This window comes from Coturnix japonica, chromosome 27 (genome assembly GCF_054131305.1).
Source record: "Coturnix japonica strain WE chromosome 27, WE-NBRP24, whole genome shotgun sequence".
Lineage (NCBI taxonomy): Eukaryota > Metazoa > Chordata > Aves > Galliformes > Phasianidae > Coturnix > Coturnix japonica.
In genome coordinates, this window is record NC_140689.1 from 354,857 (window position 1) to 374,896 (window position 20,040).

At 58.2% G+C, this 20,040-nt stretch overlaps 2 protein-coding genes across 6 annotated transcripts; both read left to right on the forward strand.

Moving 5' to 3' along the window:
* The first annotated feature begins 1,081 nt into the window (after window positions 1-1,081).
* CADM3 (cell adhesion molecule 3) lies at window positions 1,082-16,384 on the forward strand. Of its 5 annotated transcripts, none has more exons than XM_085524610.1 (11): window positions 1,082-1,298; window positions 8,227-8,367; window positions 8,484-8,636; window positions 9,114-9,251; window positions 9,443-9,613; window positions 10,024-10,114; window positions 10,445-10,614; window positions 12,165-12,290; window positions 12,566-12,634; window positions 12,921-13,056; window positions 13,127-16,384. In XM_085524610.1, exons 1-10 carry the CDS (start codon window positions 1,220-1,222, stop codon window positions 13,037-13,039), a joined length of 1,257 nt encoding a protein of 418 aa, XP_085380736.1. In that variant the 5' UTR covers window positions 1,082-1,219; the 3' UTR covers window positions 13,040-13,056; window positions 13,127-16,384. The 5 variants fall into 5 exon arrangements, with proteins under 5 accessions (XP_085380736.1, XP_085380739.1, XP_085380735.1 ...); XM_085524613.1 differs by adding an exon at window positions 11,537-11,659 and having other exon boundaries at window positions 12,921-16,370; XM_085524609.1 differs by having other exon boundaries at window positions 12,921-16,384.
* Window positions 16,385-16,758: 374 nt separating this feature from the next.
* ACKR1 (atypical chemokine receptor 1 (Duffy blood group)) lies at window positions 16,759-19,416 on the forward strand. Its single transcript, XM_015884568.3, has 2 exons — window positions 16,759-16,909; window positions 18,130-19,416. Exons 1-2 carry the CDS (start codon window positions 16,889-16,891, stop codon window positions 19,057-19,059), a joined length of 951 nt encoding a protein of 316 aa, XP_015740054.2. The 5' UTR covers window positions 16,759-16,888; the 3' UTR covers window positions 19,060-19,416.
* The last annotated feature ends 624 nt before the right edge of the window (window positions 19,417-20,040 follow it).

Below are 20,040 nucleotides of genomic sequence, written 5' to 3' on the forward strand. Positions count from 1 at the left end.
CTTTGGTTCCCAATAGGGTCCTTGGTTGTCCTACCCCATTAGGGTCCTTCTGAGCACAGCAGCCAATGGAGCATCCCACAAAGGATGATCCCAGTGGGATGAAAACTGCCCTAAATAGCACCAACACCCCCCTCTGCCCCCCTCCCCACCCCCCAGCCCAATGCTATGACATGGGACCCCATAGACAGGACAGGGAACCCCTCAGCCTGGGATCCCTTCATAACCAGAACCTTCTCAGGTCAGGAATTGGATCGGGACCCCCATAGACAGAAACTGGGACTGGGAGCTCCTTCAGAGTGGGGTCGGGGTCCCCTCAGCCCTGAGACCCCCCTTAGTTTCAGGACCCCCTCAGATTGGGCTGAGATACCCTCAGAATGGGACCAGAACCCCCCCCCCCACCAGACTGGGACTGGGACCTTCATCTCTTCAGGCAGGGATTCCTTCAGATGGGCCAGAATCCCATCCAATTGGACCGGGACCAGAACAAGGATCAGACCCAGGATCAGCACCAGGACCCGGATCAGAACCAGACCCAGGACCAGGACTGGGACCAAGACCAGGATCATCACCAGAACCAGGATCAGGACTGGGACCAGGACCAGGATCATCACCAGAACCAGGATCAGGACTGGGACCAGGACCAGGATCAGAACCAGAACCAGGACTGGGACCAGGACCCGGATCAGAACCAGAACCAGGACTGGAACTGGGACCAGAACCAGGATGAGACCCAAGACCAGCACCAAGACCAAGATCATGACCTGAACCTGGGCCAGAACCACAACCAGCACCAAGACCCGGATCAGAACCAGGACAAGGACCATCATTATATCAACCCCCCACTTCACCCCGGGAGCCCCCCCACCCCCAAACCCGCAGCCCACGGATCGCAATGGGGGGGAGGTGGGGGGGGTGGTGCTGATGGGGGCGCATTTACCCGTGGATCGGGGAGGGGATTTGGGGGATGGGGGGGGGGGCTCACAGACACGCAGACACCCTCCCCCCCCCATATCCCCCCCCGGCGGGGCCGAATGGTCTCTCCCTGCGCTCTATTTAAGCCGCGCGGTGCCGCACCGCCGCCAGTCCGCGAGCAGCGCCCGGTGCGGGTGGTGCTGAGCGTTCAGCTTCGGGTCGGTGCGGGATTAACCCCCCCCCCCTTTTCCCCTTTACCCCCCCCATCCCCATTAACCCCCCCCTCCCCCATTAACCCCCCCCAACCATGCCGCCCACCGCCCCCCATGTCGGCTTCGTGCTGCTGCTCATCCTCGGGGCTGCAGAAGGGAATCTGTCCCGAGATGGTGAGTGGGGTATTGGGGTGAGGGGGGGGGGGGAGGAGATGATGGGGAGGGGGGGTGATGGAGGCTTTATAATGTGGGGGGGGGATGGAGGGGGATAACGGAACCGCTCCGTTATGTGGGTCAGCCCCGCAGGTGCGCTCCGCCCCACAGCCCCGCCCCGCAGCGCCGCCACCGGCGCTGCCCCATAGGGGGTTGTGATGGGGGGGGGGGCTGTAATGGGGGCGGGGGGCTTCAAGGTCACGGTGCCGCCGCCCGGTGCTGTCCGTTCTTTCCCCCCCCCCTTCATCCCCATCACCGCGTACCGCCCGGGGCGGGGCCGGGGCGGCGGAAGGTTCCAGACAGCCCCTCCCGGGGCGGGTGGGGCTGTTTGGGGGGGTTGGGGGGGGTTGGATACCCCTATAGGGATGGCATCGTATGGGGGTGATGGATCACCGCCCCCCCCCTCTCTGTGTGTGTGTATGGGGGGGGTGATGGTATCGTATAGGGATGGGGTGTAGGGGGGTGATGATGGTGATACAGCCGTGGGGGGGGGGTTGATAGTGGCATCGTCTGGTAATAAGGGGGGGGGTGTTGGTAGAATGATGGTGACACTCCTATGGATAAGGGGGGGGGTAATATTGATACTCCCATGGGGTGGGGGGAGTGATGGTGATGGCATCTTCTATGGGGGGGGGGGATACACAGATGATGGTGACACCCCCCCCTCCCAGTGGGATAATAATGGTGATGGGGGGGGGCTGGGGTGTCTGGCAGGTTGATGGTGGCACTCATATGGGCTGTATATTTGGGGGGGGGGGGGGTGACAATACTGGCTGCCCTGTGGGTTGGGGGTGAAATGATAACGATGACATCTGTGGATGGAGGGGGACAGATGATGGTGCCCCCCCCCCCTCCCCTCAATAGGGGGGGGGGGATGGTGACAAGCTCTGGGGACAGAGGGGTGAATGATGGTGACAAGCTCAGTGTTAATGTGGGGGGGGGGAACGTGATGATGGCAGCCCCATTCAGTGGGCAGTGACATCTGTGTGGTTATAGGGGGTTTGGGGGGGGGGGGGGGTGACCATCCCTTGGGGTGTGTGGGGTGATGGTGACACCCATTGGGAGTGGGGGGAAGGGTGGGGGTTGCAATAACACTGGCTTCTTCCCCATTGCTGTCTCTGGGCTGTTGGGAGTGGCTGTCAGCAGCAGCATCACTTTGGGGGGGGGGGGGAGGTTAAAGTGGAGGAGGGTTAAAGGGGAGGGGGAGTTAAAGGGGAGGAGGGGGCTCTGTGGCTCTGTTCCCATTCCTTGAGACCCCAAATGGGGCACAACCTCATCCTGGTGATGATGGGGTGATGATTGAGCCCTATGGGGCTGAGCTCCCATTCAGTCCCTGTGCTGGGGGGGGGGGGTGTCACCTGCAGCATTGCCATGGGAAGGGGGGGGAGTGGAAGCTGGGGGGGCTCATGGCTCCATTCCCATCCCATGAGATGCCAAACCATGATTACATGGGGCCATTGGAAGCCTCATGGTGGTGATGCAGTGGGGCTGAATGGGAGCTTTAATGGGGCTGAGATCCCCCACAGTTTGAGCTTTGGGGCTGATGACACTGCAGGATTTCTCTCTCTGGGTTCCCCCATTGCCCAACACAGACATAACAACCCCCAATCCAGCTGACACACACAGGATCCATCTTGGTTCTCCTTTATGGATCTCCCATTGGGGCTGCTCTGTGCATCTCTGCCCTCCAGGGCTGGGGTTGAGCTGAGAGCTGAGCTCTCTCTCCCCCGCAGTCATTCCACTGTGCCCGGAGCTGTGTGAGCCTTTGTTTGCACAACGCCCAGCCTTCACCCATGGGAGATGCTCTGTGCCAACACCAGCCTTGGGGTTTTTCCACCCTAAGGGGAGCGTGGAGCTTCACTGTGGCTGTTTGGTGCCCCATTGGCAGCTGTGGGTCCCACTCATTTAAGGGATGGATGTCAATGCTGCACCAGGATGAGCCTGGAGATGGGACAGTGGGAGTCTCGTTGTGTTGGCATCCCATATAGGACCCCTTGGATGGGGGCAGAGTCCCATTACTGAGCCCCCAGTGGTTGGAGGATGATGGGACCCCATGGTGCAGCAGTGCTGGTCCCCTCTATGTGATGGATGCCATTGGGGGTCACTGTGAGCCTGGAGATGGGACAGTGGGAGTCTCGTTGTGTTGACATCCCATATAGGACCCCTTGGATGGGGGCAGAGCCCCATTACTGAGCCCCCAATGGTTGGTGGATGATGGGACCCCATGGTGCAGCATTGCCTTTCCCCTCTATGTATATGGATGCCATTGGGGCTCACTGTGTGCCCCCCATCCCCTCTCAAAGTGGGGAGCAGAAGAGCTCCTATCGACCCCATTATAGATGGGTGAAGGGCTGGAGATGAGTGGAAACCAACCACCCATAGCAGAGCATTGGAGCGGAGAGGGGACCGGCGTGAAAAAGGCACCTCTCAGCTCATTGGGAAACAATAGCCCAGGATTAAGGGCTGTAGAACTGCTCTGCTGCATACCCAGACAGTGAGGGGATGCCATAAACCCTCTAGTTTGGCACCACCCGCTGCATGGAGTGTGTGTGTGTATGGAGGGGGGGGGTGTATCTATATAGGGTTGGAGGGGCATCTCCATCCCAAAGCCCCTTTAGAAGGGGATATAGGGGAAGAAAGGGAAGGCTGCCCAGGATTCCCTGCTGGTGTTCTCGCCTCTCCAGGGGTGTTGGAGGGATGGGGGTGGTTACAGCTGGGAGTCCCCTGATGCTCTGCCAGATGGAGCAATGTGCATTAAGGCTCACGCTGCTGTTTGTTTGTGCTGGGTTGCTTCTAACCTGGTTTTACCCCCCCATTGCAACCAGCTGGGTCCTGGCAGGAAAGCAAAGACCCCCCTAGAGACAGCATGGAGGTGGTTGGTGGTCATATAGGACCTGTGGTGCTTGGGGTGATGGGCTCTGCATCCCAATGTGGTTGTAGGGCACGGTGTGATCATATGGATGCTATAGGGAGGGCTGCGCCTCCTATTTGGGCATCTACTCCCATCTCTAGGCCTCTCTTTGCACCCCCAACCCCTTTAAAGCTGCACCCCAGGGCAGGATATAGGGACAGCAAAGAGCTGCCCCCCATCACCCCTCCCTCACCCAGCTGATAGCAAGGAACCATCACATCCCTCACTGCTGCAGACCCCCCTGTGCTCAATGTGGGACCCAATGGGGCACTGCTGCCCCATAGATCAGCCTTGCAGAGGCAGGTGCTCCCAGTGTCACCTGTGCTGCACTGCTCAGAGCGATCCCATCGCTGGGCAGCAGAGATCCTTAAAACAGAACTGTCAAAGCAAAGAGCTCGTTTCCTTGGCAACAGGAGGAGATGGGAGGGAGTGTTTTTTAGCTCCTGCCCCTCAGGCCAAAGTGGTTTTCGGTTGTATGTTGGTAAATGGGAAGGAGAAGCCCTAAGGGTGGTCACCCCTTCCCATGTATGGGGTGGGATGGGGGTCGTGGGAGTGCTGTGTGAGGCAATGGGGTGCTTCCATGGGGCAAAATCCCATTGGGAATGGGGAAGGAAGAGAAGGTGGAAGCCCATGAGGGCTGTTTGGGTTATGCTTGGGGCTGGGTGGGGTGTGGGGGCCACTTCCAACCCACCCTATGGTCCATTGTGTGCCAAAATGGGGAGGGGGCTGCAATGGTGACCCATGGAACAGCAGGACCATGTTGCTCTGTCCCATGGCCCACATCAGCCTTTAGGGCTGTGGGAATTGGCTTGCAGACCCTGATGCTTTGGGGTGACGATGAGAGGAGCCTCCTATGGTCCTTCAGCTCCGATTCCTTCCCTCCTCTGCTGCTCCTGCATCGATTTGTGGATGCATTTCAGCTGCTTAACCTTGACCAGATGTCACATATGGCCAACAGCTCCCACCTCCTCACTGCAATGGAGCTGCCTCACGGTGCCCCACAGCACGACCCAGCTCTGCCCTACAGCTCTCAGTGCTGTAAGCAGCCCCGCCAACGCTCCGAGGTTCCAACTGTTGGGATTTGGGTTCTCTTTTGCTTTGCCCTTTCCTGGAAGCTTCAGAAGGAGGATAGAAATCACAGTGTTTGGGGTCAGGTTGGTTGGGGTCAGGCTTGAAGGCACTTTGTGGCTCTGTTGGTGTTCATGTGGATGCTGGGTTTGCTCAGCTCTGCCTCTTGTGTCATTGCTGGGTCTCACCCTGTGACATAAGGAGTCACCCCTTACAGAGCTTTACACAGCCCCATCTATGTGCCCTATAGTTCCAAACTGGCTTTTGGGGGCTGTTCTATTGAACTTCCTGACCTGTGCGAGGCTGGGATGGGAAGAGAGGAGCTGGGATCTGCCAGAGGGACAATCTGACACCAAGAGATGCAAAATGAGACGGATCCATCCCCATCACTGCAAAGGATGAGGAACCTTCCCAAAGCACCTGCATGCCAGAGCTCCTGCAGCAGCACATGGGGATGGTCCCCAGCTGCTGGCATCGCTCTGAGCCCGCAGCAGCCCCGAGCTCCATCTGCTTCCTCCCCTCCTGCTGCCTCCTGCTTCGTTCTGAATGCCATCAGAGCATCGATGGAACAGGGGCTGGTGCTGAGGCTCCAGGAGCAAACAGGGTTTTGCTGATGGCACCGTGGAGCAAGCAGAGATACGGGGACAACCCTCAAAGGCACCCGGGGGGGATTCTGCAAGAGGATGAACAGATGCATCGAAACCAGAGCAGCTTTTCCTCCTCCCATAACAAAAGCTGGAGTGCTGGGAAGTCGGGCTGTGGGTATCCCAGACTGTGGATCCGTGTTCAGCTCCAACCGAGCCGAGCAGCAGATGGAGGAGCTGTGCGTTTTGGGATGGGAAAGGATGGGGTGCTAAGAGCTGCTCGTAGCCAGGATGGCATCACCTGCAGAAGGGCAGAGCTTTAATTAACGAAGCACTGATTGTCCTGGAGCATTGGAACGGGCACAGCAGCTCTCAGCCAACAGCAGAAGGAGCGATGCGATGCTTTGGGGCTGCCCGGTTCTCCTCCCCGAGGGTCCCATCGGGTCGGACCGCTGCTCTCCGTTTATCGGGACGCTTTATTGCCTCAAAGCCGCTTCTCTCATCGTAAAGCGGAGCCCGCAGAGCTGAGGATCTGCTTCCCCCTCCTGGAGATGTGGGAGAGCAGCGCTGAGCGATGGGCGGCGTTGGGGCGAGGGAGCAAAGTCGCATCTTTGCATCGTTCCGCCCCAAAACCGGACCGGGTTATTGTCGGGATCCGGAGCTGAATGCTTTTAGCTGGGGTGGGGGTAGGGGATGCTCGCGGGTCCCCACGGCATCTCGCTGTCCCTGTTCTGTCAAGGGCCAACGGGTTGCAGCAGTGCCGGGTTTTAATTAAACCGAGCCGTGCCCATCTGCTGCTCCAAGCTGTCGGTGCGGGGGCGAACGGGATGTGGGGCACTGCAGAGCTCTATGGGGTGAGGGACAGCGGGGGTGTCCCCCCCCCTGGGGTCCCGTATTGACACCCCAAGGGGGGTCCTATGTTCAGGGTGGGGGTCCCGAGGTCGGGGGGGAGGGGGGAAGCAATGGGGGTCTCCCCAGGAACCAAGTGTTGTGGTGACCCCGGTGCTGTCACGGTGACCCTGTGCCCTCGTGCTGCTGTTGAGCCCCTCCTCAGGTTAATACCTTAATGAGGCTGATGCTGTGGCAGGTGACGGTAATTGTGTTAATTAAAAGGTTGGGTCTGTTGTCTGCTGTGTGGGTTTGATGCCCCCATCCTCGATCAGAGTCGGAGCGCTTTGAGTTTGGATAACAGCGGCTTGGAACGGCCTAATCCCTTAATTAACACATTAAAACAAGCCAACAGCCATCTCCCTGCCCAGCGGAGCAGCAGAGCTGTTGTCCCAGGCTGTATCCCCAGGGATGGGGATGGAGACCCTCCTAAGGACAGCACTTAAATGAGCTGGAGCCAAATGGGCTGCGGATGAGCAACAACACCAATAAACATTCACGAGGATGGAGGTGGGAAGCAGAGGCCATCCAGCAGCTCATAACCCCGCTAAGTGGAAAGGAACAGAGTGATACAGGAGCATCAGCAACCCAAGGATGGAGCCTGGAACCTTGGGAATGGTTTTCATCCACATTTGGTGTCATTGGAATATTGAAGTTCTTGTGTGTGTTCTGAAGCTGCTGCTCCTGGAGTTCATAGAATCCTTAAGGTTGGAAAAGACCACTGAGATCATCGAGTCCAACCATCAGCCCACACCCCCTCCATGCCCACTTATAGGGTCACTATGATGGAAAGACCAACGAGGCCATTTAGTCCAACCCATCAGTTCAACACATATATGGGAATCTCGGCATCCTCCTCATCCTCGTCCTCCTCATCCCTTCCTGCAACAGCTTTGTGGGATTTACAATGGCAGCAAAAGAAAACGTTTCCCTCCATCATTTCAGGCAGAAAAATGGAGAAATTCAGTCTATTTCTGCTAAACGGAGCTTCTCCCAACCAACATGGGGAAATGGGGCCGTGAAATGAGGATTGCGCTGCGGGCTCACGGGGCAGGACCAGCCTTGAGGTTGAGTCTTGAGCCCTAAATGTGAGAGCTGAGATGTAAGACGATGCTCCATGGAGCTCCACATCCAGCACGTGATGGAGTGTGGTTTACAGCTCGCTGGTTGTGTTTGACCTCCAGGCTGGGCGAGCTGATGTTTCCCTTCCCCATGGGGCAGCACGGCGCGGCGGCTCTCCTGAAATAGCCGTCCTTGGGGCAGGTGGGGTTATCTGATCCTCCTGCTGCTCCTCTCTGCCCTTGGGCTGCTCAATGCAAAGGAAACACGGGTTGGGAGGGATCTGCAGAGCCCGGGAGCTTGTGGGATGGATATAGGGCTAAAATCTAAGGGTGAGAGCCCATGGTGCCCTCCCTGAGCTCTCCTTTCTTGCACGCAGTGAGCCAGCCCACGACGTCGGATGAGACCGTGGTGGCTGGAGGCACAGTGGTGCTGAAGTGCCAGGTGGAGGATCCCGATGACTCCTCGCTGCAGTGGTCCAACCCTGCCCAGCAGACCCTCTACTTTGGGGAGAAACGAGGTGTGTGTGCAGGGTGGGCAGAAGGGAGGTGGATCGGGGTGAAGCCGGCCCTCCATCCCCACCTATGGGGAGCGCGGTGGCGTTGCCACTCACCCCGCTGTCCCCTTGTCCCCCAGCCCTACGAGACAACAGGATCCAGCTGGTGAGGTCCACGCCGAACGAGCTGACCATCAGCATCAGTGATGTGGTGCTGTCAGATGAGGGGGAGTACACCTGCTCCATCTTCACCATGCCTGTGCGGACCGCCAAGGCCCTCGTCACCGTGCTGGGTAAGCAATGGCACCCACTGACCTCCTCTCTGCCCCCTCCCCATCTATAGGATACCCTCCATACGGCCCTTTATCTCTACTATCTCACATCCCAACCCTGTAACGCATCCTCGTCATCAAATCATTAAGGGTGGAGAAGATCCATCAAAGTCAACCACCAACCCATTCCTACCCATAGATTCCTACCCATAGATTCCATCAACCCATTCCTACCCATAATGGTTGGAAAAGACCCTTGAGGTCATGGAGTCCAACCTTTAACCCATCACCATCGTCACACCACTCGTCTGTGTCCTCTATCCCTCCATTCACATGTAGGCAGCTGCACACAGGGCTAATGGGATGTTAGAAAAGATCCCTTGAGGTCATTGAGTCCAACCTTCAACCCATCACCACCACTTTGCCTCTATCCATCTCCAGACAGCAGCACACATTGAGCTAATGGGCCGTTGTCTTTCTTACCTCCTCCTCATCCAGGAATCCCTCAAAAACCCCAAATCTTTGGCCATGAACAGCCCATCGATGAGGAGAAAATCGCCCGGTTGACGTGCCGGTCCTCGGGTAGCAAACCTGCAGCACAGCTTCGATGGAAAAAGGGCAACAAGGAGCTGAAGGGTGAGTGATGGGGACAATGGGGACACCATGGGGACAATGGGGCTGAGTGCTGGACCACCCCAGCTGGACCATCCCATTCTATAGCCAACAATGGGATGGTGGGTGCGGTGTCCCCCGCTTAACACACACACATCAGCCCCAACCCTTTGTGGGGACATTGTGTCACCTCCAACCACCCCCTGTCCCCACAGCTGAGGGCACCGAGGTGGTGGAGGACTCCAATGGGAAGACGTTCACCGTCAGCAGCCGAGTGGAGTTTCGTGTCACCAAGGAGGACAACGACGCCGAGGTGACCTGCACGGTGGACCATGAGTCCTTGCAGAACTCTGAGAGGTCAACCACACAGAAGCTGCAGGTCCACTGTACGTGCCATGAGGGGAGATGAGGCCACTTGGGGAAGGGGATGGGGCCAAAGAGAGGTGGGAGAGGTAGGGGACCTCAGTATCACAACCTTTGGCCCTGTATGTGCACCAATATAGGCCCACTGTGCTGTCCCACATGGGGATGCTGCACTGTGTCACCTCCCCTCCCCATCCCTGCCCTCTGGGACCTCCATGTCCCCATCATCTTGTGTCCCTCTTGTCCCCATCTCCCCCCAGTCCCACCTCGGGGGCAGGATGGGGGATGTGGGAGCTGATCACCAATGGATGCTCTCATGCACACCCCATGGCACAGTGGTGGTGGTAGAGGGGTGGTAAGGGATGGGGCAGGGTTTGGGGTGCCAGCTGGGGTGGGATGGGGCAGCACTTTCACCCTATTGCTCCCCTTCCAGACAAACCAACAGCGAAGATTGAACCTCACCCGCAGTACCCACGGGAAGGAGAGAAGCTGCAGCTGCAGTGTGATGGGCAGGGCAACCCCGTGTAAGGACCCCCAGCGCTCCCCACTGCCCCTTTCCCACCCATCCAGGCACCCCAAATCACTGCTTACCCCTCCCTGGGGCTGTGGGAGGAAGTGGGGGAGGGGGGGAGTTCAGTTCTAAACTGAGATGTAGGCTCACATCTGTGATGCCCCACATCCCACAGAGGGTAATTTCCTCCCCCTGGAGCACCAAGTAATGGAATCATAGAAAGAAGGAATGAGTTTGGGTTGGGGGGGACCTCAATGACCGCCTTGGATGGGGGCAGCCCCTCTCCTCTACCCCCCTGTTGGTAGGGGGACCCAGCAGTGCCTGACTCCATCCAACCCCGCAGCCCCCAGGAGTTCCTATGGGAGAAGGAGGGCAGCGACGCTCCTCTGCAGCTGAGCTCCGACAGCATCCTCATCTTCCCCTTCCTCAACAAGAGTGACAGCGGCACCTACATCTGCACGGCCACCAGCTCCATGGGCAGCGTCATTGCCAAGTACAACCTGGATGTCAGCGGTAAGGCAGTGGGGCGAGGGCTGTGGGGATGCTGTGGGGCACTGCCTGTTTTGGCCCCATGGGTTGGAGCATCCCCCGCTGCCTCCGGGCCGTGCCTGCTGGATGGGGTGCAGAGCGTTGTGGCTGAGCTCCCATTGCTGCCTCCTCGTGCCCTGGCTGTGCTCTGCTCAGTGTCACCGTACCCACTGGGCTGCATCTCCCCCCACCTTATGGGGTGGCTCTTTCCCTGCGCTTCTAGGCCTGGATTTGGGGTCCTCCTTATTTTCTCCATCACCCTCTTGTCTTTTCCCTGCTCTTCACCAGCTTTGAGCTTTTCCACCTTCCAGCATCCCTCGTTCTCCAGCTTTTCCCTTTCCCTCCCCTCTTGTTCTGGTCACCCCCAACCCCATCCTTCCCCTTTGAAATGGCTCTGGCTGACAGGAGCGCATGACAGCGATGCATCCCACCCCGACACAGTCCATCCTCAGCAGCCCCCTGCCTTTGCCTACCCCATGTCCCCATCACCCCTATTGCAGGGTCCTACTCCTGCACCCACCCAGTGCCCACCCACCATCCCCCAGAACGTCATGTGCCCCCCACCTGCTCTATATCCACCCACCCTGCACCACATCCAAGCATTGCTTTCCTCCATTTACAAACCCCCATCCCCAGATCCAGAGGGGGTCTCAGGCACCACCAATAGAGCAGACCTCCATCCCACCCACCGCATCCATCCCCAGGCAGAGGTGGCACCCAGCAGTGGTTGACCCCAGCAGGAGGGTCCCATGGGTCCCTCATGGTGCTGTTGGCAGGTAGGATGCTGGGATGGTGTCCCTGATGTGACCCAGAGGCAGGAAGAGAAATGGGGTGGTGGAAGGTCCATCCCCGCTAGGGTCCCACCAGGGGCTGACTGCTGTCCCTGTGTTTTTGTCGTCCTCCCCAGATCTATCCCAGCTCCCCACCCCACACGTTCACTCCACTCCAGCCCCTCTGCCGGGCCCTTCCCAGCCCATCTCTCATGCTTCCATGGCCACCGCTTCATCCTCCACTCCAGCTCCCATCCAAGGTACCGTACGCTCCATTTCTGTCTCTTTACGGACCCGCTGCTCCTCAGCTGGAGACAATGGCAGGAGGATGATGGCCCCGTTCTGGGTTAGGGACACTTTGCCACGTGCCCAGCCAGGCTCTGAGCCCTGCTTGGTGGCATGGGGACAACACGATCCTTCCCAAGCTTCCATCTCATTGCATCGCCACCGCGGTGCAAACAGCTCTGGTGTCCGCACCTCCATCCATCTGTCCCATGTTTCCACTCTCCTTGTCTTCCCCCATTGTTTCTTTCACCCTCTCTTTGTCCAGATGTCCCCTCTGAGTGTCCCCATGGCGCTGCTGCTCACAGTGGGCAGAGTTTTGCCCATCCCAGGGCTCTCCACATCACAACTGCTTTCCCCCCTGCTTCACCCTGGCTCCTCTCCTTCCCATCCTCTACCTCCACAGCACTGCATTGAGTGGGACCCAAAATGAACAACAACATCCCCTCCCTTCTCTCTGCTTTCTCCCCTCCCCCCGGTTAGATGCCAGTCCTGTGCCATCGACTTCCAGCACATACCACGCGGTCATCGGCGGAGTGGTGGCCGTCATCGTCTTCCTCCTGCTCAGCCTCCTCATCGTGCTGGGACATTACCTGATCAGGCACAAAGGTACAAAGGGGATGTGGGGAGATGGGAGGTGGTTGGTTGGGTTTAAGGGCCGCTCTTCAGCTCCGTGCTGATCTCCAGCTGCCCAACTCCACCTCCATTCCCCACCACCTCCATTCCCCACCACCTCCATTCCCCACCACCTCCATTCCTCCTCCTCTCCCCCCACTTGGTGCGCCCTCAGCCCTGCAGTTCCCCACCTATCGATCCTCCTTTCTCCTCTCCTTCCTCTTCCCCATCATTTCCACCTCCCCACCCCTTTTCCATCCCCCCGGCAGGTATGTGCATAAGACACGGGGAGACCACCACAGCCAGACCGCAGCAAAACCCACCCGAGGTGGTGATGTGTGAGTAAGAGCCCCCCATCCCCACCCCACCTCCTCCTTTTACAGGAAAGCCTTCCATGGGAACAGGGATGGAGGGGCAGGGTGGGCAAAGAACCACGCAGGAACTCCATTCCCCTTCTGTTATAGAGCCAACTGCATCAGCTACTTTGGGCAGCCCGGTCCCCTTTGGGGTTTACCCCCCATTGTTTTCCATTTCAGGCCAAGCCTAAAGGATTTAACCTAGCCACAGTGGCCTCGTTGTGCCATCCATCCCATGTTGATAACGTTGCCCCCTATCTCTATATAGGCACCTACCTGACCCACGAGGCCAAGGGCTCCGATGACGCTCCGGATGCCGACACGGCCATCATCAACGCGGAGGGTGGCCAAGCGGGTGGCGACGACAAGAAAGAATATTTCATCTAAAAGGGCATCGGAGAAGGGTGAGAAATGGAGCCTGAAAACCCAGATGGAAACAGAAACCAGACCACAAACCCCACTCAAACCCAACAGATTTACTCTCGTGCCCGGCACGGGCGGATGGACGGATGGAAGGACGGACAAGAGGGATGGTGGGACAGAGAGCAGAGAGCGACCGGCTGAGATGTGATGATGCTTCTTCTTGAACTTGTACAAAACGTTGTTACTACGAACAGCGAAAGCCCCGTTTGCTTGCTTGCACCTCCAACCCCGCGCCCGGCGCTCGCGCGAAACACAGACCAAGCAGTGAGTGAGCGACGTTCCTTCTTCCTTTGGACCTTTGCTTTGGTTTCGTGGCTGCTCTCTTTGCTTTGGGCCCTCGGTTGGGGTGTTGGGCTGGGGTCGATGTAGCTCTTTCCTTTCGTTTCTCTTCAGTTTGGGGGTCTTCGTTTTTGATGCCCAAGGATAAAATCAGCTCCAGGCTCCGCGCCGGCGGTGATGCCACCAAGAGCTGGGACCTCTCTGTTGTCCCTGGTCCATAGGGACGGGGTGTGCCGTGGACCCCCGTATCCCTGCCCTGATTTTATCCTTGGTGGTCCTCATCCGACAGTGTCTGTTGGGGAAGAGGGCTGTCCTTGTCAGTGTGTGAAGTGGGGTGAGATTCCAGGGTGGGAACTGCCAAAGCCCCCGGAGATGCTGGGAGCTGCCGGGCACCGCGGCTGCCTCATTCCCACCCAATTGAGGGGGGAGGGCTTGGGAGGGGGCAAATTGAGGGGGAAAAAGAAGAAAAAAGAGAAAAAAAAGAAGCCCCAGTTTGCAAATTGTCAGATTGGAAACGTTGATTCAAACCATCTATTGAGATGTTCAGTGCTGGGCCATCACCAACACCTCCTCGGTGGCCCCGGGAGCCTCCAAATGGTGTTTTGGGTCCTAAGAGTGACTTTGGTGAGGTGGGGATGGCAGCTCTGCACCCCAGCAGCAATGTGAGCTGTGGGTTCCCTGCTCCAGGTGCTCCTCGGGGCTGCCCCTGTCCTTCCCAGCCCCTTCCTATGGTTGGTGCTGAGCTGGAAGAGGCTTCATTGGCACCAAGGGTGGCTGAGATGTTTGGGTTTGGTATCCCGGTTGCCTGGGGGGTCTCCAAAGAGGTTTGGTGGGCACTTGCTCAACCTTGGGAGAAACCACATCTCTTCCAAGCTAGATGGGAACCAGAAGTTTGATCCAGCCTCCCCATTACACTGCTAGGGTCACCATGCTCCCCTCAACCCCACATCTATAGGGCCAGCCCCCTCCCCTCCCCTTCCCAGGTGCTGGCATTGCATGGTCTGGATGCAAGGGGCTCATAGGAGCCACCTGTTGGCTGAGCACCCCATCACATTTTGGGTGCCCAGAGGAGCTGAGCCTTTGGTTTAGGAATGGTGTGGGGTGGGCAGCTCCATCTTAGAGGTAAAGGAAGAATTGGGTCCTCCACCGCAGAGTGTGGGGTGGAAGTGCTGTTCCCACACAGAGGATGAAGAGTGGAGTGGTGGATGGGAATTGGAGCCAACATGGCTTGGTGGGAACAAGGGATGTGTCCACGGCAGGTGGCTCTGTCACTCCATCAGCTGAGCCTTGAGAGGGATGCATGAAGCCTTCACCACCCCCCAGTGAGGAAAACCTTTGGGTTCTTCACTGCCATTCGCCCCTTCCATCCCCTTGGAGGAGGACATTGGCCATGGGTCCCAATAGAAGGACATTGGTCATGGTCCCAACAGGAGGACATTGGCCATGGGTCCTTTTGAGAGGATATTGGTCATGGTCCCAGTGGAAGGAGGATATTGATCACGGTCCCACTGGGAGAAGGATGTTGGCTGTGGGTCCCAGTGGGAGAAGGACGATGGTCATGGGTTCCAACAGGAGGAGGATGTTGACCATGGTCCCAAATGAGGGGAGGACAGGGGTCATGGTCCCAACAGGAGAAGAACGTTACTCATGGTCCCAACAGGAGAATATTGGCTGTGGGTCCCAATGGGAGGATATTGGTCATGGTCCCAACAGAAGGAGGATATTGACCACAGGTCCCAATGAGAGGATATTGGTCATGGTCCCAACAGGAGGATGTTGGCCATAGGTCCCAATAGGAGGATATTGGTCATGGTCCCAATGGCAGAAGGATATTGGCTGTGGGTCCCAATGGCAGAAGGATGTTGGCCATGAGTCCCAATGGGAGGATATTGGTGATGGTCCCAATGGGAGGAGAACATTGGTCATGGTCCCAATAGGAGGATATTGGTCATGTTCCCAACGGGAAGAGGATATTGGCCTTGGGTCCCAATGGAAGAAGGATGTTGGCCATGGGTCCCAATGGGAGATTATTGGTCATGGTCCCAAGGGGCGAGAACATTGGTCATGGTCCCAATAGGAGGATATTGGTCAGGGTCCCAACGGGAAGAGGATATTGGCCTTGGGTCCCAATGGGAGGATATTGGTCATGGTCCCAACAGGAGGATATTGGCCATGGGTCCCAATGGGAGGATATTGGTCATGGTCCCAGTGGAAGGAGGATACTGACCACGGTCCCAATGGGGGCCCTGAGCTCCTGCCATGGGACACACACTGTCACCAGAGGTCACACTGCCGACACGATGCCGTTCACTTCACTGCACACACAGAGCATGCACAGCACGTGGGCTTCTCCGAAGGTCTTCACCATCCACCCTCGATAGGCGTGATTCTTTCCAATGAAACATGATGACGTGTTTTCAAGTATGGTTCCATCTCACTGCATGTCTCCACGGCGCAGATCGGAGAGCAGGAGATGTCCCGAAGGTCCAAGAGGGAATTTGGGTCCCTGGATAATAAAAAGGGCTGTGGGGATTTGTGGTCAGGACTCGGCCGTGGAGTGGTGGGGCCGTGGTTGGACAGCCCCCTGTGTGAGGGGTGGCAATGGGGACACAGTGCCATGGGTGCTGGGAGGGAGGGCTGGGGACACCGCATCATGCAGGGGGTGATATAGGGACTGTGCCCCTCACTGCTGGCACCCAGTGGAGCTGTGCAGTGTCACCACATCCCTGGCATCCCCTCCCAAAGCATGAGGGCTGCGTTGGCCCCATAGCCACCACGTTGCCACCAGAGCACCGGGATGGGGACACAGGGCACTGAACTCTCAATAGACCACGAAAGCCATATTAGTGCGGAGCTCTGAGCGCCGTGGGGCGGCCGTGGGGCGGAGGACGGGCTGTGTTGTTGTGCTGTGTTCTTGTATGTACATAAAGGGAGACAACGAACGTCGGTGTTACTTTATAACCTTTCTAATATCCTGTGCTAATCTCGGAAAAATAATCCTATAAAATATATCTGGATTACACACCTTCACCCGCCTGCTCATCTCTGCCTCCTCACATGGACCCCACAACAGGGGAGAGGGGATGGGGGGGGACACAGCTTACCCCATAGAGACCCCACAGCCCCAAATTTACCCAGACCCCCATCCCACCCCTGCATTCCCAGCCCCTAAGGATGCCCATTGCCCATAGCCCCATTCCTTACCCCACAGCAGGGATTGCAAACCTGGCACAGCTTTTGTCCCTCACCATTAGAGTTTCCAAACTAAATTCCAAAGGAACTGCAGTCGTTCTGCCAATGAATGATCATTTCCTGCACCAGAAATTACCAGCGTCGCCGCTGAGCGCCTTTACTGGCAGCAGCCTCCCTTTTCCTTCAGCCCTGGTGGAGGGAATTGCTGAGGTGGGGGAGGGAGGAGGGGAGGCAGGGAGTTGGGGCAGCCCTTATCACGGCCCCGCAGCCCTTCGCCCTGCAAAGCAGAGCCAGACAGCACTGTGTGTCCGTCGCTGAGCCTGGAGGCGTTGAGGACATATCATGGGCAACTGCGTCCCGGGGGTGAGTCCTTCCCATCCCCAATATTCCACTCCTCTCTTTGCAGGTGACCCCATTTCCAGCTCTCATACCCATTGCCTTTCTCCCTTCTACCCCAATTCCCCAACACTATGGGGTACCCAACCCTGACACCATAGGGTACCCGACCCATAAAGTACCCAACACCACCCCCAATGGGGTACGCAACATCACTTCCATAGAGTACCCAACCCTGACCCCATTGGATACTCAACCCTGACCCCATAGGGTACCCAATTCCCACCTCCATGGGGTACCTAACCCCATTAGGTACCCAACCCAATGGGATATCCAACCCCACCCCCACTGGGTACCCAGCCCTGACCCCACAGGGTACCCAGTACCACCTCCATAGGATACCCAACCCCATGAGATACCCAACTCAGTGAGATACCCAGCCCCACCTCCACTGGGTACCCAACCCTGACCCCATAGGGTATCCAATACTACCTCCATGGGGCACCAAACCCCACGGGGTACCCAACCCAGTGGGATACCCAACCAAACCCCCACTGGGTACCCAAACCTGACCCCATAGGATACCCAACACCACTTCCATGGGGCACCCAACCCCACTGGATACCCAACCTGGACCCCATGGGGTACCCAACCTAATGGGTTATCCAGCCCCACCCCAACTGGATATTCAACCCTGACCCCATAGGATACCCAGCCTCACTGGATACCCAATGCAGACCCCATGGGGTACCCAACCCCACTGGATACCCAACCCTGACTCCATGGGGTACTCAACACCACTTCCATGGGGCACCCACCCCACTGGATACCCAACCCTGACCCCATGGGGTACTCAACACCACTTCCATGGGGCACCAAACCCCACGGGGTACCCAACCCAGTGGGATATTCAACCAGACCCCCACTGGGTACCCAACCCTGACCCCATAGGGTACCCAACACCACTTCCATGGGGCACCCAACCCCACTGGATACCCAACCCGGACCCCATGGGGCACCCAACCACCTCACATCCCCCAGCCCCAGGTGGGCACACAGCAGTGAGTCCTGGAATTGGAAAACACCACCAAGTGCAAGAAAATGGGGTTTCCTTGCTTTGGGGTGAACCCACACCCTGAGATATCAGCCCTTCCCACACCACCCCTCTCTGATAACACGTGGCACGCGGCCACCGGAGGGGCCAACTCAGCACACACGGCACACAAGGCACCTTCTGTCCTTCACAGAGCCCTGGAATCATAGGGAACAGAACCTCCCTGCTCCTTCTGGACTACAACTACTCCGACTATGTGGACTACATGGACAACAACACAGACATCAACCAGGACATGGACATCAACCAGGAGGACTTTGCGGCCGCGGCGCCGTGCCACAACCGCTACTGCCCCTTCTTCCACCGCGCCGCCCCGCCGTACCTGATTGCCACCAGTGTCACCTCCCTTATGGCCACGGCTGCTCTGCTGCTGGCCCTATCCCTGCGTCCCAAAGCCTGGCCCCGTGGCTGCATGTTGGTGGCCCAACTGGCTGCGTGCTGCGGGCTGTTCGCCATCACGTTGCTGCCGATGGCTGCAGGCATCGCATGGGGGTGGCAGATGGGTGAGGGGCCATGCAAGGTTGCGTTGCTGCTGTGGCATGGCAGCGTGCTGGCACAGGGGCTGCTGCTGGGTGTGGGGTGCTGCAATGTGTGGGCACACGGTTGGTGCCTGGCTGTGGTGCTATGGGTGACAGCAATGGGGATGGCGGTGCCGGCGGCGCTGAGCGGTGGCATCATGGGGACGGGGCTGAGCACGCAGTGTGTGCACCGTAATGTGGATGTGGACTCAGTTGTGCATCTGCTGCAGCTCACCGTGTATTGCTGCATCTTTCTGCTGCTGCCCGGAGCGCTGCTGACGACTGCGGTGCTGCGGGGGATGTGGGGTGCGATGGGGCAGAAAGTGGGGTGGATGTTCTGGGTGTTGTGGGCTCCCCATGGGGTGGTGATGGTGGTGGAGGTCCTGCTGGAGGTGGGGGTGATTCCGACCAGCTGCGGTGCCTTCGAGAGCTTCGATTTTGCACTGGGGCTGAGCGCGGCGCTGGGGGGGCTGCATTGCTGCCTCATGCCCCTTATGCTGCTCCTCACTGCTTTCTATGGTCACAAAGTGGGGGGAGAGTGCTGAGTGCCCCACAAGGGCACCCACAGCCCCATCCCCTCATCCCCTTGGGGGACCCCGATAGCCATGGGTCACATTGCTCCTCTACACCCCATAAGGGGCACTGCTCCCTTTGCACCCATTGCTCCCCTTGCACCCATGGGTGCTGCTGGCCTTTAAGCTCCCTGTGGGTGCCACTGTTCCCCTGGGACCCCACCAATGCTATTGCTCAGCACCCATGGGTGCCCCTCAAGCACTCCAGCAGTGGCAGTGAACCCCTCCCCCAGCACCTATAGGTGGCACTTACCCTTATCCTCCAACCAACTCCGACCCCACCACCACCCAGGTGGGGGTTCTATACAATAAATGCGTCTGCAGCCCCAATGCCCACAGCCTGGTTTAATGCCTGGGGGGCTCTCCCCCAAAACAGCCTCCATCATCCTCACACCCCACTGCTGCCCCATGGCCACCCTATGGAGCTCTCCACAGCCACCCCATGGCCACCCCCCTGCCATTCTATGCCCCCCTTCCCCCCACAAGAACCCACTGCCCCATGGCCACCCTATGGAGCTCTCCATGGACACCCCCCTGCCATTCTATGCCCCCCCTCCCCCCACGGGAACCCCCACTTCCACCCCATGGCGCTCCCCACTGCTGCCCCACAGAGTTCCCCGTGAGCACTGTGGGGCTGAGCCCCCTTGTTGGCACAGCAGCCTTTGGGATGGCTCATTGCTTCCTGAGGATGCCCATCCCCGGGAGCGCCACGTTCCATCCCATTATCATCTCCGGTCCCATTCCCACGGGGGCTGTGGGGTGGAAAAGGGAGGAACAGCTCCTGGGGCTCTAAATAAGGGGAGGGGATGCTTAATGAGACGCTATGGTTAATTAGCAGGAAGGTAAGTGATTGAGCTCGGCATTCGGCCAATGCTTGGAAATCCCCATTAAGGACGGTCCTGCAGTGACAAAGGGTCTGCAGGGGGGGGAAACAAGGGGGGATAGGGGGGGTCA